This window comes from Mus caroli, chromosome 1 (assembly GCF_900094665.2).
Source record: "Mus caroli chromosome 1, CAROLI_EIJ_v1.1, whole genome shotgun sequence".
Taxonomy (NCBI): Eukaryota; Metazoa; Chordata; class Mammalia; order Rodentia; family Muridae; genus Mus; species Mus caroli.
In genome coordinates, this window is record NC_034570.1 from 102,424,192 (window position 1) to 102,449,590 (window position 25,399).

Consider the following 25,399-nt stretch of genomic DNA (forward strand, 5'->3'; position numbering starts at 1 on the left):
CTTGGCTTAATAAGGTTTTTATATAAACTCATTATTTGTCACAGAGAATTCTAACTCCTCCACTATGTCTAAAGAGGAAGCTTGGCTTTCAACCTTCATAGATCTTTTAATTTTGCATCTGTGACCTTCCAAATCTCAACAAGCTTTAGGCTCCTTTGCTGAGGCTGTTTGTGATTTTTTTTTTGTTTGTTTTGAAAAGGTTTTCTTAGTTTTATAAGCAGAGAAAAAAATTAACTTATGTACAAAACTGTGTACCAAGTAACTTAGAATAATGATAACACCAGAAAAGGCATGTAAAAAACACAATATTCCTCATAATCTATCACAATGTACTAGCCTTCACATGTTGTCTTTGAGATAATGGGCAGTGTTTCAGTTGTTCATTCATGAAAGCAAATATGTTTCTACATAAAGGAAACATAAAAGAGAATGAAGGAGAAACATTACTTTCATAGGCTAATGCAATGAGCTTGGCTATCTTTCAGCATTATGCAAGTAAATTTCTATAAACTGTCTCCTAGGCAACTATTATTGCTGTATGTCTCTTTTCTCATAGCAAACAAAAGATTAGGGAAGTAGATGCAAAGCCATAGGGCCACTGGCAGTCACATTCAGAAATCAAATAAAAGCAGCAGAAAGAAGAAAAGAGGTGTCTTATAAATTGTCTTGAAAATCTATTTTTCCAAATGTGTTTTCCAGTATTAAATACCAAGATGTCACTGAGAAGTGGCTTAATACTTCTAAGTGTCTCAAGCCTGGAAGCTAATACAATAAGAGCTGAAGGGCCTACTGTGCTTCATGCAATGCGTTTCTAAATGTTTAATTAATTCAGGGAGTCTAACTCATGGTTTACACTAGTTAATTTTCACCTTTGAAAACACACTTTCAACTATACATATGAATTTATTTTGGTACAGAATATAGCACATATATTGTACTTGTATATAAAATATTCATTATACTTTGAACACTTTTGCTCTGTCTTAACTGAGGTTCAAATTAAATCATTATAATGATCACATTAAATGAGAGGTGTCCCTGGACACTCATTTTCAGTAAAGAAGGATTTAATTTCAGTTATAATTAAATGTTTCTATGTCTTGAGACATGGTAATCAGTATCTAATTTTTGCATGTCATTTGCAAATCTCTAGTTGGCATAATTTTACATCAGGTCTCACTATGTATGTTCCTTGTTCCATTGAATAGCTGAAATCTTGAACTCTATTCCTAAATCCTGCCTCTTCTCTTGATTTACAGTCAAATTTTATTGTTTTCCATGTCAGCCTTCTCTATCTTCCATCTCCCAATCTTATGTAATCTTTATTTATCCATTCTTTTGTTTATTAATTTATTTTCTCGATGCTGAAGCTGATTTTGTATATATGGCTTTTTGTAGGCTTGTTTTTCTTGTCTTGTATGTGCTAACTTGCCTAGAGTACTGCTCTCCAGAATATAGAAGATCTTTTTATTTTGCATTTTGGATACTAACTGTTGGCTTCTGAACCTAATTTATGTACTTTCACCATGGATCCTTTAACACCGGGGATATAGTAGTCTCAGAGCATCCATTGTATCAGAGAAACATCTATCTACCACAAATGCTTAAATTTATTATTTTACTTTCCTGTTTCTCTTCTAATGAACTCCTGCACTCAAAGGCAAGCAGTAAACATTATATTGCCATTATATGAAATACCTCATGAATAGATTATCTAAAAGACAGAAGGAATTCCATATGCTCATGCTGAATAATCTAAGTAAATAGAATGTACCCAGTTATGATAAACCATTGTATTGCATAAGTAATACATATCTTGGAATATAATTTTCATCTTTTTCCTAATGTTTAGGATTTTGAAGATATTTTTAAGATCAATTTATCTCAGTTAAAAAATAGATATGGTATAGGTGAAATGTAATAATATCTTCAGGATAATAGTTGTGTGATGTGTGTGTGTGTGTGTGTGTGTGTTAAAGAAAAAAATCAGAATTTTATGACTACCTCATGAAGAAAATGTCCCAGTAGAGATGACCAATACTTGTCATCAGTTCAAAATATTGCAGTTGCTTTATACTTATCTCAATGATTCACTTGGGCTATATATCAACTATAATTAATTCATTTAAAATGATGTGCCAAGAAGGCTTAAAATACAAGTTAAATTGTTGCCCTTTTCTTTCTGAGAATATGTGTATATTTGTAATTTTATAACCCATAGAACAAAAGTGAAAGCCTTGTTTTTTATTGTCCTTCCTAGGGTCCCTTAAGTCAGGCCTGAGATGACACTCTTTCTGATCACCAGAATTATCCCTGTGCTTGTCTGAGTATTTAATTTTAAATCATGTCATATATATTCTTTTGAAAAATACTTATTAGGAACAAATATGCTTAAAGAATATTAAAATGTTTCTTATAGTTCTTAAAGCAAGACAAATTCTTTCACAAGCTCACTATTAGAAAGGTACCACCTGTGTGATTTTTCTTCATCATGTAGCAATTGCTGTTGGAACCTGTGTTTCCACTGTTTTCAAAATTAGAACCATTTTCCTGAAAAACATTACCTACATTGTTTCAGGTTTACATAATATATTTTGCTATATATTTGTGCTTTTTCTTCTAAGAACATGTTATCAAAACTGCAAGTAATCAAGCAAACTTCACATTTACTGTTTATTGTCCTCTATACCACAATATCTACTTAAGCCTTTCCATTATTTATTTACTTCTGTCAGGTACCATGTATAAATTATATATATATATGTGTGTGTGTGTGTGTGTGTGTGTGTGTGTGTGTGTGTGTGTGTGTAATTTGCTGAAGCATAAAAGCCTCTTGAAAGTAGCTAGATCACTCCTCATTTATTCCCATTCCTCTCTCCGTCTCTACATTAATGTTTACTCACATACACGTTTTCCTTTATGTAGTAGTATATTATTAAAACGTACCATAAAGCACATAGGAGACAAAATGCATTTTAATGAATCCACAAATAATATTTAAAAGTATGTGGATTTGATAAGCATTGCTACATATTTAACACACTCAAGAAATCCTTAGTAAACAATTATTCATCATTCAGAATACTTCACAATTAATATCAGCTCCATTAAGTATGTTTTGGGTGATCATTCTAATCATTTTACTCATGTGGATGTAAGTAGAATCTATACTTATTTTTTGATGTAACTTGCATACTTTGGATACTTCAAACTTGGATACCATGTTTGGAGAAATAGAAACTGAACGTTTAAGGCTTTACAGTGTGAGTTAGTCATGTATGAATTAATATTTAATAAAGGAGGTATTGTTTATTATACACTTACTTCATAAATACAAATTTATCCAATCTTTATAAATTTCTATAAATTAGTGCATATGTAATAAAAGGACTATTATCTGTATTTTTGTATTTGAGAAAATGGAGGTTGATAGAAGTAAACTATATCTAGTACTACCTGTCTTTTCAATGCAAAATCCAAAGCAGATGAGACCTAGCAGATGAGGTCACTGGGCTTAGTGGAGGGATGTGAGGTATATTCACAAGAACTATAATATAGTTCAGGAGGCATATGGCTGAATAAAGTAAAAGATATACATGTGTTGAAGAGAAGGAAGAAATTGGTAAAGTAGAATCAAACATGAACTGGACATTTCTAGTCTAAGCATTTTTCCATTTTAGAAAAATAACAGGATATGACATGAAGTGTGATGATAATAAATCCAAAGTTAGTGAATATCATAAGTGAAAGTAAGGCGGACACAAACCGTAGAAAAAGAGGTCATGAAAAATAATAAAAAATAATTGCTAACAATTCTAGGTATTTTATTATGTTTTGTGTTGTTTATGATTTCATTTCAATGAACTTGTTAGCAATCATATTACAATATGGTCACCATCAGTGTGGTGAAGCTTTATTATGACCATCACACAAGGCTAGTCTTCAAGACTAGCAGAATATCATTAACAGTGTTGGGGTGGGCTCCTATCATGGTATACAAAAGCTGGACAAGTCATTGGTTGGCCATTCTCTCAATTTTTGCTCCATCTTTCCTCTTGTATATCTTGTTGGCAGGACAAATTGTAGGTTGAAGATTTTGTGTCTGGGTTGTTGTCCCGTTCTGCCCATTAGAAATCTTGTCTGACTACAGAAGATGGCCATTTCAGGTTCCAAACCCCCCATTGCTAGGGTTCTTAGCTAGGATTACCCTCATAGTTTTCTGGGAGTTTCCATTGTCCTATGTTTCTAGCTCATCCCAGGCATGTTCCCCCTTCCCATTCCAGTTAACTCTGTAAGTACTCTCTCCTTCAGAACTCCCCACATCTGATCTGTCCTATTCACATCCCCAGTTCCTTCTTCCATCCAACCAAGATTCTATATCCCCTTATTGGTGAAATTCAATCATCTCCTTTGGGGTCCTCATTGTTACTTAGCTTTTTTGTGTGTCTGTATAATGTCTCATTATTACCTTTACTTTATGGTTAATATTCATTTATACGTGATTGAATACATATCACATTTGTCCTTCTAGATTTGGGTTACCATAGAATGATCTTTTCTAGTTCCATCCATTTCCCTTTAAATTTTATGATGTTATTATTTTCAATAGCTGAGTAATACTCCATTATGTAGATTTTCTTTATTAATTCTTCAGTTGAGAAACATCTAGGTTGTTTCCAGTTTCTGGACCTTGGCATAAAGCTTCTATGAACATAGCTGATCAAATGTCCATCTAGTAGAGTAGAGCATATTTGGGAATATGCTCAGGAGTTGTAAAGCTGGGTCTTGAGGTAGACCTATTCCTAATTTTTAAACCACCAAATTGATTTCAAAAGTGGCTGTACAAGTTTGCATTTGCACCAGCAATGGATGCTTTACATACTTCCCTGAATGAGCTGTTACTTGAGTTTCTGATCTTATTTTTTCTTAAGAGTAGCAACAAATCAAGATAGAGGAGAGATACTTAAATAACAACCTTTAGCCATTTTCACTTCACCATTGTCTTCCTCCTCTTTTCCTTCTCTTACACTCTTTAAACTTGCAACAAAGAGCCTCACCAAATCCCCTTCCAAGGGTACATGTAGTTGATCCATGTTGAGTTTTAGTGGCTGAAACTGTGTCATGAATATATATGCACCATGTATAAAAAGGTTAAAAGTCCCATAGTAGTTTTAGAAAGAAGAAATCTATTCATTGATAACCCTTGTTTCTAAAAAGTAACACATTTTTTTCTCTAATTTAAGAGCAGTCAAGATCTCAAAGATAGACCTCTGGATTCATCTATTATTATCAAAAAAGAAAAGCTAATGTTATTGAATATACATATAGTAGATGAATTTTTGTTTAGAAAATGACAACAAAGTTTTTTTCCAATTAGTTTTCTCAATCATTTAAGATGAGCAAGTGGTACTATGTTGTAGAAGAAATGTAGCCATAGTGTAGACCCTTGAAGACTAATGCACAGTGAAGTAAGAACAGGGTGTTTCTTTATTGTGGCTACTTATGATCTGATACCCACGAAATTCAGATTAATATCAGTAGTAACAGAAAAATTGTCAAAATATAATTAATATACAACAGACACAATTCCACAAAATTTCCATAAGTTATGTATAAATAAAAGAAACAATAAAATACTATAATTAAAATACCAAAATATATTAAAAAGGATTAGTTGTGCATCAATATTAAGCATTCTAAGAAATCCTTCAACTAATATATAGTTGTATATTAATAATATATAAGTATTTGTATATAAGTGATAGACATGTTTAATTTTATTAACTCAAATATCAATGTTTGGGTTATAGGAATAGTTATAACAATATTTTCATTTTTAATACTTAAATTAGAAATGAAAATTAAGAAAATTATAATTATGGACTATTGAAATCTAGATTTTTCAAGCATTTCTGAATCATTTTTAGAGGCATTGATACGTGCTACAGAAATTATTTTAAAAAGTTCAACCATTTGCCTAGGAATTTCATAAATTCATTCTTTTTAATAGCTGAGTAGTACTCCATTGTGTAAATGTACCACATTTTTTGTATCCATTCCTATGTTGAGGGGCATCTGGTAACACAATCACAAAAGAACTCACACGATATGTACTCACTTATAAGTGGATATTAGCCCAGAAACTTAGTATACCCGAGATATAAGATACAATTTGCAAAACACATGAAACTGAAGAAGAACGAAGACCAAACTGTGGACACTTTGCCACTTCTTAGAATTGGGAACAAAACACCCATGGAAGGAGTTACAGAGACAAAGTTTGGAGCTGAGACAAAAGGATGGACCATCAAGAGACTGCCATATCCAGGGATCCATCCCATAATCAGCCGCCAAACGATGACACCATTGCATATACTAGCAAGAGTTTGCTGAAAGGACCCGGATATAGCTGTCTCTTATGAGACTATGCCCGGGCCTAGCAAACACAGAAGTCAGCTATTGGATGGATCACAGGGCCCCCAACGGAGGAGCTAGAGAAAGTATCCAAGGAGCTAAAAGGATCTGCAACCCTATAGGTGCAACAACATTATGAACTAACCAGTACCCCGGAGCTCTTGACTCTAGGTGCATAGGTATCAAAAGATGGCCTAGTCGGCAATCACTGGGAAGAGAGGCCCACTAGACATGCAAACTTTATATGCCCCAGTACAGGGGAACACCAGGGCCAAAATATGGGAGTGGGTGGGTAGGGGAGTGGCGGGGAGGGTATGGGGGACTTTTGGACTAGCATTGGAAATGTAATTGAGGAAAATACCTAATAAAATACCTAATAAAATATATATTAAAAAAAGTTCAAGTAGCTTGCTTAGCAAATTAAAATAAAAACAAGTAAAATAGATACTAAGAATAAATTATATTCTTATAAAAATATATAAAGTATTATCATTTAATATTCTAAATAGTACTAATTCAGTAATTAATTGCTAGAAATTTAAATAAACAATAAATTTATAAATAATACAATTAAAATATAAGATAAAATTAAGAAATAAAATAAATTTCTAGCTGACAAGGAAGTGTTTGTTTCCATGAAACAGAGGAAAAAGCTTTTATGGAATCTAACAAGATCAAGTCTCAGATCCCAGGTTACTCCTACATGCTAATTGCTTGAATATTTTCAGAAAAAAATTTCTTATAAAGTATTCACAGTATGTTTTGTATTATGATGTAATACATCCTTACTCATCATTTAAGAGTCTTGAATCTTCATTTGTTAAAGATTCTTTTATTTTTTAGTATGTATGTAGGTTTTTCCTTCATGTATGTATGTGTACCACATGCATATATAATATTCATGGAGTCAGAAGAGGGAGTTCAATGTCCTGTTCCCAAGAGTTCAAGGAAATTCTCTACTTTCTGTTCTATTTGATTTAGTGTGTCCTATTTTATGTTGAGGTCTTTGATCCATTTGAACTTGTGTTTTATGCAGGGTGATAAATATAGATCTAATTGTATTCTTACATGAGCAAATATCCAGTTAGACCAGCACCATTTGTTAAAGATGCTCTCCATTTTCCATTGTATAGTTTTGATTTGTTTGTCAAAAATCAAGTGTCCATGGGTATGTGGGTTTATTTCTGGACCTTTAATTTGATTGCCTTGATCAACCAGTCTGTTTTTATATCAATACCATGTAAATTTTATTAATGTTGTCCTATAGTAAAGCTTGAAGTCGGGGATAGGGATACATCCAGATGTTTTTTTATTACCCAGGTTTGTTTGGCTTAGGTTTCTTGTTTTTTTCCAATGAAGTTGAAAATTGTTCTTTCAAGATCTGTAAATAAATATGTTGTAAGTTTTATGAGGATTGCATTGAATATTTGATAAAGATTACATTCGGTAGTTTGGTTGTTTTTACAGTGTTAATTCTATGGATCCATGTGCATAGATGGTTTTTTCATCTTCTCATCTCTTCATCAATTTCTTTCTTCAGAGACTTGTAGTTCTTTTCATGCAGTGTTTCACTTGATTGGAGATATAACAGCCTCTTTTATATTAGTAGTGGCTTTTATGATGTGCATTGTATACTTAACTTGTTTTTCAGCCTTATTGTTTTTATAGAGGAACACTGCTGATTTCTTAGAATTAGTTTTGTATCCAACCACTTTGCTGTATTTATCAGCTATTGAAGTTCTCTGATTGAATTTTTGAGGTCTCTTATATATGCTATCATATCATCTATGAATAGTGATACTTTGTTTTCTCCCTTTCCAGTTTGTATCTCCTTGAATTGATATATTGATCTAGCTAGTACTTCAAGAACTATATTGAAGAGACATAGAGAAAATGAAAAGCCTTTTCTTTTCCCTGATTTTAGCATAATTGGCTTACATTTCTCTCCATTTAATTTTATGTTGGCTATTTGCTGGCTGTATATTGTCTTTATTGCATTTACGTGTCTTTTTTGTATTCCTGATATCTCCCAGTCTTAGCATGAAATTTGTTGTTTAGATTTAGCTTTTCCAACTTTGTTGTGTAAAGCCCTTTGAAGTAAGACCTAATAATTTTTTGAATTTCCTCACTGTGCTTTGTTATGGTTCTCATTTCATTTCTGATTTTGTTAATTTGGGTAGTCTCTTTCTGTCTTTTTGTCAGTTTGGTTAAGCGTTTATCTATCTTGTTGATTTTCTGAAAGAACCAGCACTTGGTTTCATTGATTCTTTGTTCATTCTCTTTATTTCTCATTAATTTATTTCAGCTCTGAGTTTGATTATTTCCTCTCATACACTCCTCTTGGGTGTTTGCTTCTTTGTAGGGTCTTTAGGTGTATTTTTAAATTCTTAGTGTGAGCACTCTCAAATTTCTCCATGAAGGCACTTAGTGCTATGAACTTTCCTTTTACCTTTCATAGTATCCCATAAGTTTGTGTATGTTGTGCTCTCATTTTCATTCACTTCTAGAAAATCTTTTATTTCTTTTGTCATTCTTCCTGACCCAGTTGTCATTGAGTAAATCATTGTTCCATTTCCATAAGTATGTAGGCTTTCTTCTATTTCTGTTTTGGGTGAAGTCAAGCTTTAATCCATGCTGGTCTGATAAGATACAAGGGGTGATTTTAATCTTCTTGTATCTGTTGAAGCTTGTTCTGTGACTGATTCTATGTTCAATTTTAAAGAAAGTTCCCTGAGTTGCTGAGAAGAAGGTATATTATTATGTTTGGGTGAAATGTTCTATAGATATTATTTAGATCCATTTGAATTATAACCTCTGCTAGTTTTGTTTTCTGTTTAGTTTCTGGCCTGATTCCTTGTTCATTGATGAAAGTGGGGTGTTGAAGTCCCCCGCAATTAATATTTACAATTTGATGTGTGATTTAAGCTTTAGTAAAGCTTCTTTTATGAATGTGGGTGCCCTTGCGTTTGGAGCATAAATGTCTAGAGTTGACATGGCTTCTTGGTGGATTTTTTTTCTTTGATGAGTATGAAGCATCTTCTCCTGTGTCTTTTGATTACTTTTGGCTTACAGTCTGTTTTTTTAAGATATTAGAATTGCTACTCCAGCTTGTTTCTTAGGCCCATTTGTTTGGAAAACCTATTTTCAGTCCTTTATTCTGAGGTAATGTTTACCTTTGTTGCTGAGGTGTTTGTCTTGTATTGAGCAGGATGATGGATCCTAATAAAAGCCTATGCCTTTTTATTAAGAAATTGAGGTCATTGGTGTTGAAAGGTATTAATGAACAATAAGTGTAACCTCCTGTTATTTTAATGTTGATAGTAATAAATTAAGCATCTGTATGTTTCTATTCTATTGCTTTTAATAGTGTAAAATTATTTAATATTCTGTGTTTTCTTGAGTGTTGTTAGCCTCATTGGGTTTTAACTTTTTCTAGTAACCTCTATAAGGCTGAGTTAGTGAAAAGCTATTGCTTAATTTTTTTTCATGAAATATCAGGTTTTTTGGTTCCCCCTCACCCCCATGGTGATTGAAAGTTTTGCTGAGTACAGTAGTCTAGATTGACATCTGTGGTCTCTAGGCATCTGTAAGATATCTTCTCAGGCCCTTCTGGCTTTTAGAGTCTGAGTTGAGAAAGCAGGTGTAATTCTGATAGGTCTTATATGTTACTTGGCCTTTTTCCGCTGCTACTTTTAAAAGTATTTATTTGTTCTGTATATGTAGTGTTTTTATTATTATGTGCTTGGAAGATTATCATCTGACTCAATTTGTTTGATGTGCTAATTTAAGCTTCTTGTATCTTTATAGGCATGTCTTTGCTTAGGTTAGGGAAATATTCTATGATTTTGTTGAAGATGTGTTTTGGGTGTTTGAGCTGGGTATCTTTTCTTTGTTCTATTCCTATTCTTGGATTTAGTTTTTTTCATGGTGTCCTGCATTTTCTGAATGTTTTGTGTCATGATCTTTTACATTTTGCATTTTCTTTGACCAATATATTGATTTATTTATTTTTTTTACAATATCTTCTACACCTGAGACTCTCATCCGTTTCCTGTACTCTGTTGGTGATGCTTATATATCTAGTTTCTGTTCTCTTTGCAGACTTTTCTTTTTGCTTCTATTTCCATTTTTAGGTCTTGGACAGTTTTATTCATTCCCTTTACCAGATTGATTGTATTTTTCTGTAATTTTATTTACTTCCTTTTTTAATGATCTAACTATTTGAATGTATTTTCCTGTATTTCTTTAAGGGATTTATTAATTTCCTCTTTAAATTCCTTTAACCTCCTTATAAGATTGGATTAATAATATCTTCTTGTGCTTCATTTCATTATGATATCCAGGTTTTGCTTAGCAGTATATCTGGTCTCTGATCATGCCATATTACCCTAGTACTTATTGGTTGTACTCTTGCCTGGTGCTTTAGTCATCTGATTTTCCTTGGTATTGGTTAGGTAATCCTGATCATTGGAGGGAGTACAGGGACCAGACAAATGTCATGTTACCTGTCTCTGTTGCCTATGCCTCAGTTGGGGCACACTGGCAAGTGATTGGGGGAACAACGTTTGAAGCTGGTGGTTCTTAAGATTCTTCGGACATGAAAAGCCTCTTTATTCTTCCCCATGAGTCCGAAAAGCAAGCCCAGATCTAGACGATGGATTTCTTGGGCTAAATTTAACTTTTATATGTGTTCAAATAGCTTGAGTTTTTTTTTTTTCTCATTCATTGAAGTTTAAACTGAACAACCTCCTAAAACAATTAGTAATTTTTCTTAGCTGCAAGTAAGACTAGAAGACTCCATATTTATATTATACTGTTCCAAACATAGCTGTTCTAAAGGTTGATTAAGTTCAATCTGTTTTTATATAGAATATATATACTAAAAAAAAATCGAGTCTGTAAAACATCCTTACTCTGATTGAGTCTTTTCAGATACACTTGTGCTATGCAGCAGTGGCTCTGTGTGTAAATGCTATCCATTGAGGATACACAAATATGATGTGTACAAGGATAATGCCTCATAACAAGCAGATGTCCATTTGTTACTGTGTTTGTTAACAACCCTTTATCTCTTAGTGTTATAAACTTCACTTAAAACAGATTAAAGTCTCATTCTTGTCAAGAAAGAAAGAAAGAAAAAAGAGAGAGAGAGAGAGAGAGAGAAAGAGAGAGAAAGAAAGAAAGAAAGAAAGAAAGAAAGAAAGAAAGAAAGAAAGAAAGAAAGGAAGGAAGGAAGGAAGAAAGAAAGGAAGGAAGAAAGCAAGCAAGCTTGAATGACAACAGGGTTAATAAAATGCATTTTCTACCTGGTATAAAAACTTATTTTGGAAAATATATGAGTATGACTCATAAAATATGATATCAGTTGTATAATAGAATGATAAATTTGAAATGTTTTTTTTTTTTCTATTCAGGCATTGACTTCACTTTAAAGAGCATTCTACTGTTACAAAGCACTTGCCTTCTTTACTGTCACATACTTAATCTCTAAAAGTGGAAATTCTTATAGTCAATAGCTCTAAACTTGACTTTTCTGCCTATTATCTCCTGACTTGTCTGTCTGTAACCTCTTCCGTCTCATAGTAACTTCTCCAATAGGAACAACATCTTTGATTTTCTTTGTTGAAATCTCATTAGGCTTTTTGTTATCATTGTTGTTGCTGTTATTCTGAAGAGATGGTAAAAAACTCCAGAACCAGTTTTTCAAATTTCTTATAGGAACTCTGGATCTTCCTGTCATGCTGTTAGCTTCTCTCTTATTTTCCCAAATTTATAGCATCTTTTATTATTAGTCTTACACATGCATGCCTATATTTGAACACAAATTAAACCTACTGAGTCCCTTGAGAATTACTTATATGTGCATGAGCCCAGGACAGACCTCTTGGGGTTAGACAACCTATGTGGGACTGCCTCCCTGAGACAATGATTCTCCCTCTTACAGGAGCCACTGCCTATCTGTAGTCCTTCATTTAAGGTGGAACCATGTAGAACTTCCTTTGTCATAACAACAAGAATGATCAGTATGCTTGTCATATTTAGGCAGCCATATGGTTGATAGTTTGGCAATGCGTTTTCTCTGATTTTTTCTAAGTAACACACTCTGTCAACAGGTGTCCTAGGTCTTTGGGTCTTACCATCTTTCCATTCCTTTTTACATGATTTCCCTGAACCTTAGATTTAGGGATTGTGCTATAGATGTATCATTTGGGATATGACTCTCCACAGTCAACTTGATCTCTGCATTATTGACCACTTAAAAATATGGTGAGAATAATATAACCCAAATGATAACATAGTTAGCTTGTATATTCAGGTTTCTAAAACTTTCAAAAAATTAAGCCTATGCAGTGAAATTTCTTGAAACTCATTTTGGTTTTGGCATATAATTGATGATAATTCACCATGTTTTGAGATATAAGGATGATTCAGTCATTAAAAGCACTGGCTGCTCTTTCCAGAGGATCTGGGCTTGATTTCCAGTACCCATATGCAAGGCAGTAAACAATAATCTGTAACTCCAATTCTCGGGGATCTCATGTCCTCTACTAGTCTTCACGGGCAACCATCACATACATGGAAAACAGGCATGTATGTGAAAAAAATCTGTATGGTTGGGTAGGGGAGCAGGGCAAGGGGAGGGTATAGGGGACTTTGGGGATAGCATTTGAAATATAAATGAAGAAAATATCTAATAAAAAAGTTTAAAAAATCTGTAGACTCAAAATATTTTTATTTTTAAAAAAGGTATTTTATACTTTTGTTTTAAATACTTTTCAAATCCACAAATTCAATAAGAGTCATTTCTTTGAATTATCTTCTTTTAATTTTATGAGGTATTTTATTTATTGACATTTCAAATATTATTCTATTTCCAGGTTTCTCATCCGGAAAACCTCCTATCCCATCCTAACTCCCTCTGCTTTTATAAGGGTGTTCACCTCTCTCACCCACTCACTCATGCCTCCCCACCCTGGCATTCCCCTACACTGTGGCATCAAGCCTTCCCAGGACCAAAGGTTTCTCCTCCCATTGATGTCCAACAGGGCTATTCTCTTTTTGTCTGGAGCCATGTGTCCCTCCCTGTGTACTCTTTGGTTGGTGTTTTAATTCCTGGTAGTCCTTGAGGGTGGGGGGATGGGTCTGGCTGGTTAATATTATTGTTCTTCCTATGAGTTGCAAACCTCTTCAACTCTATCAGTCCTTTCTCTAACTTCTTCATTGGAGAACTTAGGCTCAGTCCAATGGTTGAATGCTAGTATCCTACTCTGTATTTGTCAGGCTCTGGCAGAGCCTCTCAAGAGACAGCTATATCAGGTTCCTGTCATCAAACACTTCTTAGCATCCACAATAATTTCTGTGTTTGGTGTCTGTATAAGGGATGGATCCCCAGGTGGGTCAGTCTCTGGCTGGCCTTTCCTTCAGTCTCAGCTCCATACTTTGTCTCCTATTGGCTCCAGTGAGTATTTTGTTTCACCTTCTAAGAAATACTCAAGCACTCACACTTTGGTCTTCCTTCTTGAGCTTCATGTGGTATGTGAATTCTATCTTGGATATTCCAAGCTTTTAGGCTAATATCCACTTTTCAATGAATGCATACCATGTGTGTTCTTTTGTGATTGGGTTATCAACTCAGGTCACTGGACCTCCTTTCCCCCAGACTCTTCTCCATTACTGTCTCTGCAGCTCTCTTAGGAACAATTCTGGATTAGAGGTTTTGAGTTTGGGTATCTCCCCACTTGATACCTGTCTTTCTACTAGAAGTGGACTCTACAAGCTTCCTCTCCCCACTGTTGAGCATTTCATCTAAGGTCTCTCTCTTTGAGTCCTGAGAGTCTCTCACCTCTCAGGTCTCTGGTACATTCTAGAGGGTCCCCACCACCTCCCAGCCCCCGTGGATGCATATTTTTATTGACTCAGCCAGCCTTCAAGGCTTTTTCCCTTTTGTTTTCCTACTTACTGACTGCCAATTAGAGCAGCATCTTTTATCGAAGATTTTTTTTTTTTTTGCCATTGTATATTTTTGGGTTCTTTGATCAAGTGTCCATAAATATGTGCTTTTATTTCTGGGTCTTCAGACCATCCTGTCTGTCTCTGTATGTTCCAATGCCATTCAGGTTTTTTGGTTTGTTTGTTTGTTTGGTTGGTTGGTTTATCACTATTGCTCTGTAGTATAGCTGGAGGTCAGAGATGGTGATTTTATTATAAAGAATTGTTTTTGCTATTCTGTGTTTTTTGCTTTTTCATATTAAATTGAGAACTGCTCTTTCCATGTCTTTGAATTATTATATTGAAATTTTGATAGGGATTGCAATGAATCTGCAGGTTGCTTTTGGTAGGATAGCCATTTTTACGATCTTATTCCTACAACCCACAAGCATGAGGTATATCTCCATTTAATTAGGTCTTCAAATTCTTTCTTGAGAGACTTGAAGTTTTTCATATAAATTTTTCACTTGATTGTTTAGAGTTACTCCAAGATATTTTATATTATTTTAAGGGTGTTATTTTTGTATTTTCTTTCTCAGTCCTTTTATCATTTGTATAAAAGAAGGCTACTAATGTGTTTGAGTTAATTTTATATTGAGTCACTTTACTGAAGTTGTTTCTCAGCTGTAGAAATTCTGTGGTAGAACTTTTGAAGTTGCTTATGTATATTATCATACCATCTGCAACTCATGATATCTCCACTTCTTCTTTGCCATTTTCTATACACTCGATCTCCTTTTGTTGTCTTATTGCTCTAGCTAGAACTTCGAGTATTATATTGTATAGATAGGGTGAGACTAGGCAGCCTTGTCTTGTCTCTGTGTTCAGTGGGATTTAATTTGATATTGGCTATTGTTTTTCTGTATATTACTTTCATTATGTTTAGGTATGGCCCATGATCTCTCCAGTATTTTTGACATGAGGGAGTTTTATATTTTGTCAATTGCTTTTTTATTTTCTAATGAGATGATCATGTGATTTTTTCTTTTTGTTTCATTATGTAGTGTATTGCATTAATTGATTTTCATATTTTGAACCAAACTTCCATTCCTGGGATGAAGCCTACTTAATTGTGGTGAATGATGGTTTTGGTGTGCTCTTGAAATCTGTTTGCTAGAATTTTATTGACTATTTTTCTTTGATATGCATAAATGAAATAATCTCTCTCTCTCCCTCTCATTGAGTCTTTGTGTGATTTAGGTATCAGAGTAATTGTGGCTTCACAAAATGAATTATGTAATATTCTTTCTGTTTTTATTTTGTGGAATAGCTTGATGAATGTTGGTATTAGCACTTCTTTGAAGGTCTGGTAGAACTCTACACCAAAGCTATCTGGCCCTGGCCCTGGCCCTGGCCCTGGGAATTTTTTTTTTTTTTTGGNGGGGGGGGGGTTGGTTAATGATTTGTTTTTCCTTAGGAGATATGGGCTTGGTTAGAGAGTTTACCTGCTCTTGATTTAATTTTGGTACCTGGTATCTGTCTGGAAAATCATCCATTTCATCTAGAATTTCCATAATTTTTTTGAAAATAGAATCTGATGATTTTCTTTTTAATTATCTCAGTTTCTGTTGTTACAGCTCCCCTTTCATTTCTTATTTTCTTTATTTGGTTATCATCTCTATACCCTTTAGATAGTTTATTTATGGGTTTATCTGTCTTGTTGACTTTCTCAAAAAACTATCTTTTGGTTTTGTTGATTCTTTTTATCCTTCTCTTTGTTTTTATTTGGATGATTTCACCACTGACTTTGACAATTTCCTGCTGTCTATTCCTCTTGGACCAGTTTGCTTCCTTTTGTTCTAGGGCTTTCAGGTGCACTTTTAAGTGTAAGATATCTCCAATTCCTTTATGAAGGCACTTAGAACTATGAATTTTCCTCTAAGCACTGGTTTCATTTTGTGCCATAAGTTTGGGCATGTTGTGTCATCATTTTCATTGTATTCCAGTAAGTCTTTAATTTCTTTATGTCTTCCCTGACCAAGTTATCATTGAGTAGAGAGTTGTTCAGTTTCCACGGGTATGTTGATTTTCTGTTGGTTTTGTTTTTACTGAAATCTAGCCTTAGTCTGTGGTAACCTGATAGGATGCATGGGATTATTTCAATCTTCTTGTATCCACTGCGGCTTGTTTTGTGACTGATTATATGGTCAATTTTGGAGAAGGTACCATGAGGTGCTGAAAAGAAGTACCTCTTTTGTTTTATGGTGAAGTGAAGAACAGCCATTTTATTTACTCTATCTACTTTAAATCTGGAAGCCATGACTGGTAATGTATTTTCAGTCTTAGGAGTCACTTGTGAGTAGTGAAGTTTCCCCATAAGTTTGTTTGTATTAAAATAAGGATGTGTATAATCTGTATAACTGTTATCTTGTTGTTCTCTTTCCAGAGAAACTGCACATTTCAGCATTTAATAGTTATGTTTTATAAGAGGAAAAAAATCCCAATGTTAAAATAACTTGTTTCTTAAGTATATAACCTCTGCTAAAAGTCTACAGAGTCTATGTTCAGTATTGCACACTTTAAAATAGGACTCATTTTATCAAAAAGCTTTTAATCTTTATATGTGGCATGATGTCCTGGGATTTATTAAACAGCTGGATTTCACAACAAGGACCAGACATTTATTTCTTCAAAGACCCTGATCAAATTCTGTAATCTATTTCCATCTTACATTGTACTTGTTAAATTATATGCAAAACATTTATAAATGGCATTTTGCCTTCCCAGCAATTAAGGAGTTCAAAGGCTCCCTTTGTTATATATTGCTTTGAAATTATATTTATTTGGAACTGCCCCTAGAATGTGTTTTATCAAATATTTTTGTGGTTAGAATAAGACATCAATCATGAGCAGGTGTAGAAAAGAATTCTTTAATGTATAAATGCATCCATTTTACACACATCTATCATTTGTGGTTTTAACAAATCTGATGCTATGAATTCCTGTGAAACAGGGGTGCCAACCTTTTTGCTTACTAGGGGAATGAAATATATGAGTCTTATCACATATTGGAGTCCTTCCTATGCAATCTGACATTTTCTTTCTGCTGTCTTCCATTTCAGTGCTGATCCTCCTCATTGTCACTATGAGAAGACGAAAAAAAGAGCCTCTCATTTTTGATGAGGAGAGGGATATCAGAGAAAACATAGTCAGATATGATGATGAAGGCGGAGGAGAAGAAGACACAGAAGCCTTTGACATGGCTGCGCTGAGAAACCTCAATGCCATAAGAGACAGCAAAACTCGGAGAGATGTGACTCCTGAAATTCAGTTCTTGAGTCGACCGACTTTTAAAAACATCCCAGATAATGTCATTTTTAGAGAATTTATTTGGGAAAGACTGAAAGAAGCTGATGTGGATCCAGGGGCTCCACCATATGACTCTCTTCAGACTTATGCATTTGAAGGAAATGGCTCAGTAGCTGAATCTCTCAGTTCGTTAGATTCCATCAGCTCAAACTCTGATCAGAATTATGACTACCTTAGTGACTGGGGTCCCCGTTTTAAACGACTGGCTGAAATGTATGGAAATGGCCAAGAGAGTTTGTACTCATAGCCTTGGACCATTACTTTGGAATGCACTGCATAGAAAGGCAGCAGGAAAAAATTCAAAAGGAAAGAAAAGTGGAAAATACTACATATAGTAAACAGAAATTCCACTTCTGGGACAAAAGGAGGTTGTAAATATGTCTCCATTTTTAACTGTTAAGGCTTCTGCCCTTGTGAAACATTCATTAGGTTATCCAAGGGATTTCGCTGACCACAGACTAAACATTTGTAGTTGTGTTTTTTGTTTGTTTGCTTGTTTTGTTTTTTCTGTTTGTGGTTTCATATAAAAGAAATGCTTAGTGGTTTGTGAATAGATAGCAACTTTCATATACCTGCAAAGGCACCTAACCTGTCTGATAAAGTAATGTCCTGTGTAGTCAGGGAGCCAAAGGCACCTGGCTCTAACTTTCATGGTACCCTCTGTAAGAATAATAGTGCCTGGTACACCATTCAAAAAATCTGAGACCTTCTTGCCTATCAAAACTTGGAAGAATTTTATCTCTACTGAAGCTTTTAAGATTGCTATAAAAGGTAGAGTTCAACAGAATTTTATCACTGTTGGTGCACATAAATATTTTATTTTATTTATCAATATATACATCCTTGTAATAACTTCCCTAAGTGAAAAATGGAATAAAAACCAATAATTTAACAAAACATAAGTCACTGTTTTGACAATAAATTATATGCAGTGTTCCAAGTAAGAAAAATGATAAATAATTCTCCAAGTTTGAAGTAGTTTTGAAACTCTCATGTATGTAAGATTTAAACCAGTAGTTGCTGTCTATTTGTTAATTTTTATTATCTCTTCTGATTTGTACAGGAGAATATATTTTTATTTAAAACATAGTGTTGTGTTTATTTTGGAGCTCTAGCCTCCACTCAGTTCAGGTTGATCTTACTGCCTCATGGTATTAAGCTCATATGCACGTGCTGGCTTTTCTCAGCATGAACTACATGAAGGACATGAAGCATAGAAAATGGAGTGACACAGCACAGTGGTAGAGCGTCATTGCTACACACATCTCAAAGAAACGCATGGCTCTAAGGATACACACACACACACACACACACACACACACACACACACACACACATATATTGTCCTTCTGAGCCGCAAGAGTGTACAAAACTGTGGGAACAAAGTATTTGAATTTCAGTAAGACTTGGGGAACATTGAGGTTTCTCTTAGATTAAGAAATAATTTTCCAAAATCAAGTGTTCTATATTCTCCAAAGACTTTCAAGGACCTGTTACTCAGCCTTCTTTGCTGTAAACACAGTGAGTGAAAGACTGAAATTTAAGTATATTTTACAAAGTATGATGTTGTACATTTCAATCCATTGTGTCATGCCAGCATTAAATGATGTGTAAGTTCTCTAGCTGTTAAGATGTGCAAAAGTGAAGAGAGCAATTTCAAGTAGTCATATGTGTTCAATGTTGAGATGAATGTCTCAGAATCTGATGACTTTTTAAAACAAAATGGTATTTCTACTTATTTTTCCTAGATTAATACTAGTTTATTGTGCACATAATCAAATAAGAATGAATTTATTTGCCTTACTTTCTTGTTTCAAAATTAATTAACTGCTAAGTTCTGAGTAAACATATACATTGTGAGTACTGTGTATGAATTGTATTCTAAAAGTCCTCCTTTGGAGAAGAAATCAGAACTAAAGTTCTCTGTTGGTTAAGTGAGAAGAAGCTATATAGGATGCTGTAACTTGCAGTCTACAATTAAAAATGGGGTATGAGAAAGTGGCCTTCAGCTGCATAATATCAATAATTCAATAAATTTGTTACTCTATACAGTCCTTAAATAGAAAAAGTTATTTAGATATTGTTCTATGACTAGATAGCTGCTATATTTCTTGCTCTATTCAGAGTATTATGTATAACATTTTACAACAGAGTAAAGTATCCTGTTCATAATTCTTAGAAAGACAAATTCTTCTGATTAAACCAAACATCATATCTTTCAAGTTTAATAAAATGAGATTGTGGTACAGGAATTATATAGATGCTGAATCTGCAAAATGCTAACAAAATAGTTTGTAACAAGCCCCTGATATCTAGAAGAAAATGAAATATTTACTACTGCAATGATAGTGGCATAAAACTGCTTATATATACATATATATATACATATATATATACATATATATATATATATACATATATACATACAAAATGATGATGTAGTTGATTTTTGCTAAAGGAACCTCTCGTGACACAGATTTTATCACTTTGAAATGTGAATGGAATTTACCTTTTGCTAGTGGTAACTCAAGAAAAGAATGCATTACTTCAACTACTGGTTTGAAATTCTTTGCATCTATCACAATATTGGTTAAGTTCTATTGTAGTTTATGAAATTGCTAAAAATCGATGGACAAACGTCATTACTATCAGTAGAATTTATAGGACAAACTCAAATTTAACAAGAATGGGGGTAATATAGTTACTATTTATTATTTTAGCTTGCTTTCATGTTCTTAAATCTAATGGTATGTCTGGCATTATAATATATTAGACCTAAAAGATTACATCAGTTGACTAAAGAGGTGAATTATTATACAAATTTAGGGATATTTTCAAAGATTATTTAAATACATATATTTATTATTTAGTGATTTAAATTTATCATTGTACTTTAAACAGTCAGAAGAATCTCAAGAACCAGTATGGACCTTATTCTTGAAATTTACTTGCATTAGTATAATTTTCCTGAGTTTAATATGAATATAATATGAAAACTTAGACAATTTAGATAATGGCATATTGTCTGATAAAAATATTGTATTAGCTGTCTACTGATTTTTTTCTCTGTTTCTTTTTATTTTTGATACCTGGTCCTATCTGTATCCCAGAGTTGCCTCATACTGATGGTACTTCTCTTCTCTCAATCTCTCTTCTACCTGAATTAAAGTTTTACATGAACAAACTTGACATGCATACCCCAAACTAATTCATCACACCATAACTCATGACTATAGATAAATTTTTGAATAATATCAAATAGTGATTTTTTAAAAGATGTGATAAATTCTATCCTTAATCACAGATGCATCATTAGAAGTAATGGCGGTATAAAGGGGCTGAATACTTCATTGTAAGAATAGATATCTTTACAACTTGTAGTACAAAAGACTAGGGCGGTAGCCCATGTGTTTAAACATTGATCATTTATACATCACAGCAATTCATTGACTTCAAATTAATATTTTGAACTGTCTGATTTCTTTAAAATGTAATTCAAGTTCATTTATTACTATATATGTTGAAAAATATACCAAATATCTTTTCTGAATTATACATTTTGGGTAATTTAAAATTATGATAAAATTATAAACCAAACCAGACAATAAACCATTATCAGCTACAAAACAAAATCAAGTACAAGTTCACACACACAGAGAAAAAATGACCAGTGGAGGCAATGAATAGTTCAGTGTACCAGTAGACAATGCACTCAATGGAACAAGATTCCCATTTCTTTACTATAAGCAGCTACTGGGACAAATTAAAGTTTGGACTGGATGCAAGAATGGGAAAGGTCCACAAGCATTATTTGACGGTATGAATCTGATGGCTCACCATCCATAAACATTCTCAATTACCCTAACTCTAAGCATGTTTAATCTACACGTTCCTTGGTAAAGAGAAGGCATAGACAGGTGTTCTTCACAAAATGGAAAGTGGTACAGGTACAGGCAACATCTGTCACACGATCCATGGGCAGAAATAGAAATGCCAATGCATTGTTCAAATGTTCACCTGGAAGAAACTGAAAATAAGCTGTTCAAGGAAGAGGAAAACTAGTTTTGTTTCAACATTTTAAACTTTCTAAGCACTAGCAAGAAATATTAGTCATGTTTATAGTTTTAGCCTGTCATCTGTTGACTTACACAAGATTTTAATTGCTTCAATTATATGTCACTATTTATATGCTTATTTACTGTTAATCTAATATAATTATAGTTGATTAAATCTTCATCTTAACTCTTTCAGGTCAGATATAGGTAAAGACAAGTAAAAGACATGATAATTAACATGAGTTCATCTACTTTGTGTTAGTCTACATGTACAGTGATCTTAACAAACAGTCTAAATTATTCACAATAAATAATGGGCATATATACAAAGGTATATAAAATGTTGGTATGGGAATTAATACAGTCTTGTGTGGTAAGTAAATATAATTGATCAAAATTGATAGTCAAATCCCAGTGCCTTGTATATAATAAAGATTAAGAAAGAATTTATATCCTATATATTTTAAGTTTAGCTGGATTATTTTGCAGAGAACATGAGCAGTATCTAAGTCTGTGATTAGGAAACAAGAAGAAAATTTCCAGTATAAAACTCTAGCAAAAATCAATGTGTGTGATAGTCCTATACATTTAAATTGCAATGCTGATTTCTATTGACTTGGTTTACCTGAAATGTATACATGTGTAATAGTGGAAGCATAAGGAGGTTTGTCTGAAGCAACTGCAAACAAAGTAATAGACAGGCAGTTGGCTAAGGAAGTACATTATTTATTTTGTCAAACATAATTATACATTTTAAAAGTTCAATTTATATTGGGAGAAAGAGCTTGGCTGCTAAAGAAGGAACACTTAGATGAAAAAATGTATAATTGTCATGTCTTGCTGTATAGACGTGATCTCATTTTTATCATAGGATCTGGAAAATGAATTAATTTTTGTGAAATGCTATCAGCCTTCTTGAATATCTGTCATCCAAGGTCAATGAACAGGACACTCAAAATAAGCATACAAGTCTAAAACATAGACAAAAGGCTGATTCGTTATACTTTTATATCTTGATTATTAAAACAGAGTCATGAGCCATATCTATTTTAAAAGCTCATGAGACTAAACATAACAGGGATAAATGTCCTAAATAGAACCCCATTTTGTTCTGGGGCTCAGACTCTAAGATCGCATCAATTGATAAATAGGATTCAGGAAACCAAAAAGCTTCTGTATGGCAAAAGATACAGTTGATCAGACAAATCAGCAAGCCACAAATTGAGAAAAAATCCTCACAAACTCCACATCCAAAAGAGAGGTAATATCCAAAATATATAAAGAACTCAAGGAGCTATCCTTGAAAAAAAAAACAAATAAAACAAATAACCTAATTTTAAAAATGGGTACAAACTAAACAGAGCATTCTCAACTGAGGAATCCCAAATAGCCAAGAAGCACTTAAAGAAATGTTCAAAGTCCTTTAGTCTTCAGGGAAATGCAAATCAATAAGACCCAAAGAGTTTACTACATTTAATTTTACACATTGAATTCAGAAACTTTCTGAATGCTAAAGCAGGTCCTTGGCATAATTAATAAAGTAGACTCAAAATTCACAAAAATGTTTTTCAAGCATCTGATTGCAATAATTTACAAAAGTTAAAATATCATTTTTTGCAAGTGATAACCAGTCAGGAACAATTTTTCGGCACTCCTGACTAGGTGGATTGAGGCTTTTCAATGTTTCCCAATATCACTACAGAACAAAAACATGGCAAAATATAAAGGAAACAATAATACTGAGAAGTCAGTTTGTCTGTATGTACCCACAGCAGCAGAAAAAAAAAATTCTTAAAAATTCAGTAATTTTGTCATATATATACACACAAAACAGACTCAAAACATGTATACACACACACATTACAGTGTATAAACACACAAACACTCATATATGCACATGTATGAACACATATAGACTCAAATGCCTTCAAATTTGCATATACATATATACATATATATATACAATTTAAAATTTTATGAAACACATACATGACTTAAATTTTTGAGTTTATAAAGACACATTGTTATATATATGGAGAATACACACATATTCAAGAAGTTTGGGATAACAGGTACTTTTAAAAGTATTTTTTTTATATTCATTTCCATTTTTAAATTAATTATATGCACCAGATCCAATATCTAGAATGTTATGTGAAGACATTTGAAAATGACCCCACTTTTTGAAGCTCTTCACTGCTTCAGAATTCTGAAAAACAGAATTCTGAAAATGTAGAGAAATGAGCTCTTCATCTAGGTAGTATATTATAGCATATCTTTCATTAAAATTATTACTGCATATTAATATGATACTAGTGTAATTTTATTTAAAGTAATTGAAAGTACTTGAGAGTCATTTATCTAAAAATGATATAGTACAGAAATTTTTAATCCACTGATTATAGACTTAATTTTGAACATCCACTTATATTTGTCCTTGTGAGACTGTAATACAAATTTGAATATGTGGCAGAGCCTCAAAGGATCCTTTGTGATCAGGTAAATACTACCTTGCAGTGAAATAAATGTGGGCTATTTCAAGTGTAGATGCAGGCACTAATTTACAGTTACCACACAAAAGTGGTACAAAATGGGCTTAAAGTGTACAGTGAATACTTGAGTCATGAGTAAAATAGTATGTGGAGTGCTGTAGGAACTGAGATTGTACAAAGCTTAGTTTTTGTTTTTCTTTCCATGTGTGATTTGTTGCATTAGAAAACAACAGAAAATATATACAGGTATGGTGGTATACACTTATGACCATAATAATGTGGATACTGTGATGAGATGATTGAAATTTTGAGCCCTTCCTGGACTATCGCAAAACCATGACTCAAAAAAGGGAAAAAAGTAAGCAGAAAAAATAGACAGAAAAAAAATACTGTAGAAATAAATATTTCCGCAATTCCTAATAACAACTTCCTACCATATACTATAATTTACTCTGTCTCACTTGTTATAATGGGTATTATTGTTACTTAATTCTGATGTTTCTTCATAAGCAATTGATTTTGTATGAAATTATAATAAATTTTTTATGTACATGCAATTTTAAGTTCCAGAAAAATCATCATGACTTTGTGAAATCATTTTCTTACACACAGAATAGCCAGAGTCATAAACTATTTCTTCAGGACAGGCAGCCCTCCTTTAATAAAGAAAACTCCAAACTCAAGATTCATAGTAATTTATCTAGAAAACACAGGAAGCAGAGATAGAAAAGAAGTCATCATCATTTATCCATCAACTTTTCTATCATCATTAAATTTCAAAAAATGGTATTCTGCTTAGGTAGATAAGAAAGGACTTGAAATTTATTTTTAAATTATACCTTGTAATTTAACTAAGCTTCAGTTATTTCCAAATCTATTTGATTTTTATTTTTTTCTAAAACATCTTAATCATAAAAATTATGATAAATTTAATTTCAAAGTAATGAGAAAATAGAATTAAGTTATTGCAAAAAACTATCACATTATTGTTATGTTGAGTTGATTTTGTAAAGGAACACAATGTCACCATAGGAAAGAGACTTCTCTGTGGGTTCATGCAATCTGAGTCCATGTTTCAGAAGATATATCAAAACAAAATCTACAACAAACAATCCAACAAACAAAACCAAAAATAAAGCA

The 25,399-nt window shown here is 33.1% G+C and overlaps 1 protein-coding gene across 5 annotated transcripts in view; it reads left to right on the plus strand.

The window, feature by feature from the left end:
- Cdh7 (cadherin 7) overlaps window positions 1–23,087 on the plus strand; it is a 159,527-nt gene extending 136,440 nt beyond the window's left edge. For 4 of the 5 annotated variants that reach the window (XM_021155566.2, XM_029480694.1, XM_029480696.1 and 1 more), the window contains one exon: window positions 17,466–23,087. In XM_021155566.2, the coding sequence (XP_021011225.1) occupies window positions 17,466–17,959 (494 nt within the window). In that variant the 3' untranslated portion in view covers window positions 17,960–23,087. The remainder of the gene's footprint in view (window positions 1–17,465) is intronic. The other variant, XM_021155574.2, reaches the window with a different exon arrangement.
- The last annotated feature ends 2,312 nt before the right edge of the window (window positions 23,088–25,399 follow it).